This window comes from Cynoglossus semilaevis, chromosome 20 (assembly GCF_000523025.1).
Source record: "Cynoglossus semilaevis isolate Cse_v1.0 chromosome 20, Cse_v1.0, whole genome shotgun sequence".
Lineage (NCBI taxonomy): Eukaryota > Metazoa > Chordata > Actinopteri > Pleuronectiformes > Cynoglossidae > Cynoglossus > Cynoglossus semilaevis.
In genome coordinates, this window is record NC_024326.1 from 10,350,762 (window position 1) to 10,359,706 (window position 8,945).

Below are 8,945 nucleotides of genomic sequence, written 5' to 3' on the forward strand. Positions count from 1 at the left end.
TCGTTTCGGGGCCCGGGGCTTTTGGCGGGGGTGGTTTTTTTTTTTTTTTTTTGGTTTTTTTTGGATTCTTGCCTTTTTGTGTCTCATTGTGTAACCAAAGGAACTCAGAGAATTTCCAGTGAGGAGTTCAAAGTGTCATATGCCCTGTGAAACTTTTGTAATTGGCACAAAAACAAAGCAGCATATTTTCGGTCTCATCTTGAGCATTTTAACGTGATTTATAGGATTTATTTTATGTTAAACCAAACCAGTCTTCTTAACATATTTTCTCAAGCACACAAGACACACTTTACTCTTTAAGCCTGGTACACTGAGATGCAGTGAAAGGATTTATTGTCATCGTTTTTGTTCAGCCATTAAACCCATGTGGAACCAATGCTGCAGTAATAGTACTGTAAATATTTCAAGATTCAGATTTTTTTATGGGAGTGGTTAAACTGATACATTTCAGGATGTTCATACGTAGATTGCGGTTACAAATTACTGGTAAAATCCAGCGTCACTCAGTGTGTACATTGGTACCATAAGAGGTCTAACAAAAATCTAATGTGTAGTTCTTTTAATTTATTCATAGCTGATTTAAACAAAAACATACTAATTACCATTATGACATTTATTAAAATATGCCTAATTTGTAGATACATACTTATCGGGAAATTATTTCTTAATGTTGACTTTATACAAACACAGGACGTACAGCATTAGAATAAATAATATTTACAAATAGTATTATTATTTAATTGGAAATTTTACCTGTTTTTATTGATGTCCAAATAATAATTTCTTTCTAGATCCACTTGAAAGATACATATATTTCACAAAAACAATCACAGACGCTCACAAATTAATTAGAAACGTCTTGGAACTTTTTACAGCCTGCTACATTAAGGTCAGTACAACTGTACGACTGTTCTTTTGAACACATGCAGTCAAACTAAAATCAACTCTGTGTGTTTTACCACTGTGTTTGACAGATGGCACCCCATCGGCGGGGAGAAAAAGAGCGTCACCATTATTGTGGACTGTAAAAAGAAGGTGACCAAGCCGCTCGGCAGAAGTGACCGGGCGGTTATCAACACGGAGGGCATCACTGTCTTTGGGACCAGAATCCTGGATGAGGAGGTCTTTGAGGTAAGGCATCAGAGTTTATGTCCTTCCACTACGTGATCTTAGTCACATAGTGGTCCGGTGACCTCTGGTAGATACCAGTAACTTGGGCTGAAGTTAGAGCGATGCCTTGGTCACTTGGACTTTCTGAATAGCTAATGACTTAGTGCTAAACACTATCACCACTTGACTTGCACTACGTTTTGAAGACACTTCACGTGAGAGTGAGCAATTTTGGAAAATCAAAAATATAGCAGCTCATTTGTTGCATATGTGTGTGCAAAAAAAAAACTGATGTGAAAACTTAAAATTCTACAGAATTCTGCAGACACTTCTGCTCCACTGTAGATTTGTTTCTCCTTAAATCAGTCATCACAGGTTTATTCAACCACTAACCACTATCGCCCAAATGTGTGGTAAAAAAAAAAAGAAAAGATGAAAATCCTCAGGAAGTTTCAGCGGATGTGTCCCTCAGAAACATATTGCAGACATTCACCACTCGACTGAAGTGATTATGTTTTCGGGGAGTTTGGAAAACTTGCCAAGATGTGGGCAATTTCTCCACTTTGTTTGTAATTGAAAGCACATTGTAAATCCCACTTTGAATGAAAGTCATTTACTATTGTGAAAGAGAAGAGTGAATAATTGTACAGTCTAATACTTTAATTCCACATGCTTTAAGGCTGACAATTTATTTGTTTTTCATTAACTGCTGCATACAGCAAATGGTGGGTTTTATTGGCCACAACAACAATATTGGCTCTGTGTACTTGGACAGCCGAGGGCAATGTCTGTGCAGCATGCAGTGACTTTTTCTCAACACTGCGTTGACACAACAGAAGAAAAACTGACTTTTAATTGGCATCAGTTTTGAAAACTGCACAGTTTGCTTTTCAGGAAGCATTATTTTCTATATATTGTTAGAGACATGACTGATTTTCAGAATATATACACAGAATTTGCAGCATGTTTAAACCCTTACCAATAACAATGACTTCTTAGAGTGAAGGCTGTAACTGAGGTAATTGAGACTTGGCTGTTTTAGATCAAATTAGTGCAATAAAGCCACCGGGCCTCTCTGCTTATGAAGCTGATTTAGGAGCAGCCTTGCGGTTTGGTGAGTGCTCTGTGTTTAAATGGACAACATATCACCCTAAACAGCGTTGAATTACAAAGTAATTTGTTTCGCTCTCATCTAGAAACCTGAAAGGATAAAAGCTTGCTGTTGTTCCAGGTCTTGCAAGCTGGCTTTAATCAGTGCATGACAAAAAAGTACGCTACGTTAGTGACCCAAATAGAAAGCAGCCATGAGTGAATTACGCTCACTTTAACTCTATTAACCTTTGTCCTCCTTCTCCACGGGGGAAGTTAAAAATATGCATCTTAAAAAAAACAATGCTCTCTGGTCTGAATTGTGGAATTCTTTTGGGTTTTTAATTGATGTAATATTAAATATGTATAATTTAGACTGTAGTATATAGTCCAACATTTTTGCTGGGGAGAAAAAACACAATGTTTTCCTTTGGCAAAATACTGTTGTTTAATTAGTAACACTGATTTGAGTCTGGTCAAATAACTATTAGTATAAAACTGTGGTTCCCAAAGTGGGGACAGGGCTTATTTTGGGAACAAAGATCAATTCTACAGAGGACTAACTACTGTCAAAATTAATTTCATCCAATTTCAGCCTTTTGTTCCATGATGTGACAGTGGGGGAAAATAGCACAGACTTGTCTTTTTTATTTTCCTTGTTCTCTGTGAATAACAACAGAAATTAGAGATTCTGAAATAAAGGTTTGGTAACCACTGATAAAAAGACACAAAGCCAATGGAAACAATAGGCTAAGAAGCTAACTTTAAGTTAACCATCAGTAAATATCTCCTCCTGAGTGGACGTCCTCGCAATCAATAAAATTGTGTCCATTTTGATTTCTGGGATGTCATTATAAAATGCTTCTGCACAGCCTGTAACTGACTGTACTCTCTACTAAATCTGATGACCGTAAATGTATTGTAAATACTTGACATCATTTGACTTAGTGGTAATGCATTTCTAACTCCCATGATTAAGTGGCTGCACAAATGTGATCCATTTGCTTATTCTATAAAGAGTCGTAGTCTCCTGCCAATACTTAATGGACTTCAGAGTGAGTAGTGTCCTCATACAGTACGTGGATAAGTACTTGTTAATCTGACCATCCTTTTTAAAGAGACATACACACAGACCAAAGTCAATATGAATATAAATATGAATTATGGCGAGGCTTCAGTTTGTCTACATGTGATGGTGTAGATTGTGTATCTTCACAGAAGAGGACAGTGTTAAATAGTCAGTGAATAGCATTAGCATGAGCTACAGCTGGGAGCACAAAGGTAAAGTCGGGATAAAAGATCATTTCAGGTCTCGTCTTGGCTTCGACTCTGCAGCTGTTTAAAAGATATGCCCCCCCCCCCCCCACTTCCATCTCTGCAATAAAAAACACAAAAAAATGTGAACTAAATCCCTTCTCTTCTTGTTCGTATGCAAATACACTCACTGATGGAGTGAGTGATCCAGTGTGTGCAGCCAGGAGTGTGTCTCTGTGACACAAGAACAAAGGCAGGGTGTGGGGGGGGGGGGGGGAGGGGGGTGCAAAGACAGTTTGTTTGTCCGTTCGTCATTACGCTACGCTGCAATGTTCCAAAATACTGTCCCTCAAGCAGGACAGGATCTTTGGCAGGAGCCCTGCTGGTCCTCGAGTGAATCACTGTTTATGGTTGACTTGGACCGAGCTGAGTTCCTCTGTTTCTCATTTCACTTCAGCCACTTTTCATCCCCCAGTGGCCACAGAAAATATTTTGATTATGATTAGTGTAATAGGAGAATTAGGATCAGTTAATATTTGGACAAAGTGGGAGTGTACGAGACACGGAGATACTAATATTGTCTCTGGGTCCGTTTATTATAATATGTCCACATGTAGGTCAGATTCGGGGTCACTCTGTCTACTGACCCTTGATTTACTTTTGCCAGCACTGCTTTGAAGTTAGAGCCCTATCTGGCTTCTTAGAGAGAGTGGGAGTGAGAGAGAGAGAGAGAGAGAGAGGGAGAGTGTGTGCGCAGAGTGGACAGTCAGACAAACAAACAGATGATTTAAACAGTTTAACAATTTTGTTAGCTACTGGCAAGCTGAATGTTTCAACATTGGAGCGGTGTGAGACATGTGTTTGCCCCCGGTGCATGAAAAAAGAAATCCAATCCCTGCAATGACCACAATGGCTGCGTTTTATAAAAGGCTGGAAAAAGTCTGGAGAGAATTATATTTTCCTCTCCTCGTCTTCTTAGATAATTGTTTTCCTTGTACAGTTTTGAAATACTATCTGTGTATTTGCTCTTTCAAGATGTCGCCGCTCCTCCCCCCTCCTTCATCTCCTCCTCCTCTTCTCTCCTTCCACTCCCTGGAGTCAGAGCTTTTCAGACAACATATGTGTCAAAATAGTCTGAGGTGAAGCCTGTGGGGGTTTTTGTGCATCAAGGAAAAGTCAGAGAGTTGATAGTGATATTGTAATAGAAATATAGGTTTTTGCTAATAAATTATGAGCAGTATTAGTTATAGTATTTTGCACGTGTATTCCACATTAAACAGTAATCGTAGCATCCTTTCACCCGCTGCTCGCTTTTAATTTAGCTCATAAACATGTGGGATGCATGTATGGAAAGGATCAGCTACAAGTCAAATGAATAAATATTAAGTCAGTTTGCTGTGTTTTTATCACACAAAAACAAATTTGATTAAAACAGACTGTTTCCCACAATTTTGCATGGACTTTGTATGCATCTGTGTTTTATTGGCTCAAAATGAAGATCATCCTGTGTGTGTGTGTGTGTGTGTGTGTTCAACCTCCTCTTCCCTACTGTTTCTGCAGGAAGACCACACACAGATGTTTAAAATCTTAATTATATTAAATATTGTTGGCTCAATAAAAATGCAGCCATTTGTTTACGAGTTAAACTGAAGCTGTGAAGTGGGATTAGTTGTATTAGTGGTGATGGATGGAGTGAAAACTACCAGCATCAAATCAGTTCTAGTTTAATTACAGCGTGACGTTCACTCCTGTACTGACATTTCAATTACAATTTTCCAATATGGAGTAAATTGTGACACAGTGAAGCAGGAAATCCTCCTTGCACCGATTTTGATGCTAGTATTGATACTAGTATTAGTATCGAATATACAAATGAAAATACTTCAATCAATTTTTAAAACCTGGTATCAGGACAACTCACTGCACCTCTAGATGTCACCAACTCTTACACAGTGTTCTATTTACTGTAAAAAATTCAAAGTGGACATTGTGATACTTCAAATGATCACTACAGTTCCCAGTATTATTCTACAAATTCGAACTGAACCTCGTTCTTCTGTGGACTTTCGACATGTGAGTGAAGTATTCTTTCATTGGTAGAAGTGCACTGCAAGTTCTGAATTGGAAAAGTTGTTTATGTTTTCCAAAAATGGCTCTGCACTTAATTTAGCAAGAAAATGAGGTGGAGAAGTCATTGCCGGTGGTGAAAAAGTAGAGTAATAATGTGTAATGGTCGGTGTAATACCACAGATTATACAACCCTTATTCTTGTGCCACTTATTTACCTAAAGTTATTTTCTGGTACTCTGGTTATAATACTGTGGGTCACATATCTGTGCTACTTTTGGCAGTTGAAAATCATTTGTGAAATGTTGAGAGAGATAAAAAAAAAACACAACAGATGTGAGAATGATAGCCGCGTGGTTTCTACAACAATGAGAGATGAAGGTAAACATGTGTTGGGGCGTGCTGTATTTACACACACTCGTGCTTACAAACCCCATTAATAGATCCACTGTTGTGAGGCCTAGACGGATGATTTACACAGCCGTGTCTGTGCCAGCGCTAAACGAAACCAGGGCACAGCTGTAGATCACTTGTGGAATCCTGAAAAGGGAATGTCAACAGATGCTAGAAAAATGTGCAGAATAACCCAGATATCAGCCCAGATAGGAGAGAAGACAGGAGATGAAGGGGGAAAAGTGGAGCATATGCCCTTATAAGGCGTGACTGGATCAGTGACGGGGATCTAGATGGACAGTGTCTGTGTGCAGTCACTTATTAAACACTGCTAAATGGTTGCAGACATCCAGGCTCTATTTTTGTTTCACTGAATATTTTTGATGCATTTGTAATAAACAGTGCAGCTGGGGTTTTTTTTACCTGTTTTTTCAAACTCCCGACAACACCTTTGCTCGCCTGTTAAAAATGTCTGTAGGGGAATGGTTCACCAAGTGAGGGGTGGGGACCCTCAGAGGGGCGTGGAGTTGATGCACAGGGACCACAGCAGGTTGAATGAATTTCAGTACTATGTTCTTTACTTGTGCCACAGTGAGGAAAAAATCCGATCTGTGATTTTATATGCGTTGTATGAGTGATCGTTTTGACAGAAGAGGAAGTTTTGAAGCCCAAGTTAGGAGAGAGGGCGGTGGTCCGATTGTACCCGATATATAAAAGGCAGGGCTGTTGAAAATGTTTGAACTTTTTCCTACTGGCACAGTGTGAGATGTCAGCTCTTCGACAGGATGTTAAGATTAGAGAGAGTCTTTAAATATAACTTTAAATTCAATAAACAAGTTTTTACAAAAAACATGTTTTTTCCAACAGTCCAGTGTTCTCTGGTTATTTATGTACATGTAAAAATAGCTAATAGGAAACAGATAAATAAAGAAACAGATGAAGGTTGTGGCTAATTTAGTTGAACTTTTTTCCCCCATCACTGGTCTTTGACTCGGTTCTGCTGTATTATATAAAATGCACCGCGCTGCGTTTGTGGCGCACTTATTAACTAAAAGCGTCTGTTTGTCATTGTTGCTTTTGTTCTTTGTAGCAGGTTCATGAAGTGCAGATTGAACCCGTATGAGCAGCAGAGTTTCCTCCTTTTCTGCTGAGTGTGTGCCCCATGAGAACAGTTCTCTTTCTGCAGGGAACACCCTGCACCTCTCAGTTGTGCACGTTTACACCTGAAAACGGCCCAGCGCCACCGCAGTCTGATCCTGTTGGCCCTCAGTTGTCTTGCTCAAGGGTTTTCACATGCTTGCGGCCTGGGCTGCGTGTTTGTGTATAATGGTAGATGTGGAGACGACTCACAGCCAGAAAATATAAAAACAAACTGTTAATCTGTGGTATTTTTCTGATCTTTAAATGAGGTTTTCACTACATTTTGCAGATTAATTCCTTCTGTTAAAACCTCAAGACCAAAGAAGAACCTATATTATGAATAAATTATCTTAAAATAAAAGTAAAGGAATCAGTTTTTACTAGACATCTACACTCAATGCAAATTGTCAATGCAAAGCATTAATAGTAGCATTAAATTGTCAATGCAAAGCATTAATAGTAACATTCCACTTTTAAGTGCTTGCCCAGTCAAATGGGGAAAAAAATTGTCAGTTTGTAAACTGCCAGAAAATATATCTTAAAATATTCATATTTATACCCTGAAGTTTTTACCATGAGCCAAATGGGATGCAACCTACCATTCACCTTTGGAACTTATTCTTATTATTGTTTGGGTTGTTCAATACCCTGTTGAGACTAAGTGGTCACGTATGATGAGAGCATGAGGCTGTAAATATAATGTGTTCCAGAGGCTTAAGCTAATACAGATGTTGCCTCCTGTAATTTAATGCAATCTGTATGTATGTGTTTCCTCCCTGGAGGCCACCCTGACTGTAGCCTCCCTTCACCTTTGCACAGGACCTGGGATTTTTTGTTTTTGTCCTCTACCTTCTAGACCAGGTGACTGAGCTGAGTTATAATGGTACTGGTTAAACCATTCCAGGTTTAAAAATTCCACCTCCATGGATACTTGCGAAAAAAAAAAAAAAGTACTGGTTAAACCATTCCAGGTTTAAACATTCCACCTCCATGGATACTTGCTAAAAAAAAACTATAGAAGGTTCTTTGGGTCTAACATGTTGCTCCCACTGCATTTGGATGAGCCGTTGGCGAACCCCTATATCTACTATACAGCCACCTTTAATGACACTTCATCTCACAGACCACTGGAATCCCTGAGATTTTTCCTATTTTCCTATATGCAGTATAAATATCCCCTCTAGTACTCTGAAGCATCTGCCTTGTTGTTTTATTGTCACATTTAATTATGACCATTATGGTGCAAAGCCAGAGTAATCACACACTGTTGGGAGGAATGTGTAAATTCCTTGTTGACATTAACATGTGGTTTCCATCAGTAATCACTCAACAAGAAGTGCACAGTGTGAGCAGTGTCTGGAGAGACATCTTGATTGTAAATTCACTGGAATTATTTTGGGCAGCGCTGCAAGATTTAAAAGTCACGTTCATTGTTTTTTTTTTTTGTTGTTTTTTTTGCACATCATGGTTATGTGACTGATTATCCAAATTACCAGAGGTAATGTTTTGCAGCGTACTTTACTGCATTTCATTAGAGCTGCTGCATCAATTTCACTTTTACACAATCAGTCTTACTTTGACAGCATTAAGAAAAGCTACTGACGAACCTGCTTTTAAACAATTATGTCCTAACAACAAACCCATCAGTGGTGACTTTGTAACTGTGGTTAATAATATCAGATGTTTTAAAAGGGAAGTAGTGATCTTTATGAATTATGACCCTGTTCTTCATAGTGTAACTGGTTGTTGTTTTGTGATTCACTCATGTCAGTAAGGTTGGAATCCTAACCCTCCTTCTATTCTCTTTTTTAATGAACAAACTCACTGATATTTATTTCCCCACATTCTCTAAAATAACCCATATTCTGTTTTATTGTAATGTAACACTTAAA

At 38.6% G+C, this 8,945-nt stretch overlaps 1 protein-coding gene across 1 annotated transcript in view; it reads left to right on the plus strand.

Annotated features, from left to right (window-relative positions):
* The window catches only part of LOC103396492 (collagen alpha-1(XI) chain-like), an 82,319-nt gene that overhangs the window by 28,992 nt on the left and 44,382 nt on the right, over positions 1 to 8,945 (plus strand). The window contains exon 7 of the mRNA XM_017042524.2: positions 975 to 1,131. Coding sequence (XP_016898013.2) covers positions 975 to 1,131 — 157 coding nt within the window. The remainder of the gene's footprint in view (positions 1 to 974; positions 1,132 to 8,945) is intronic.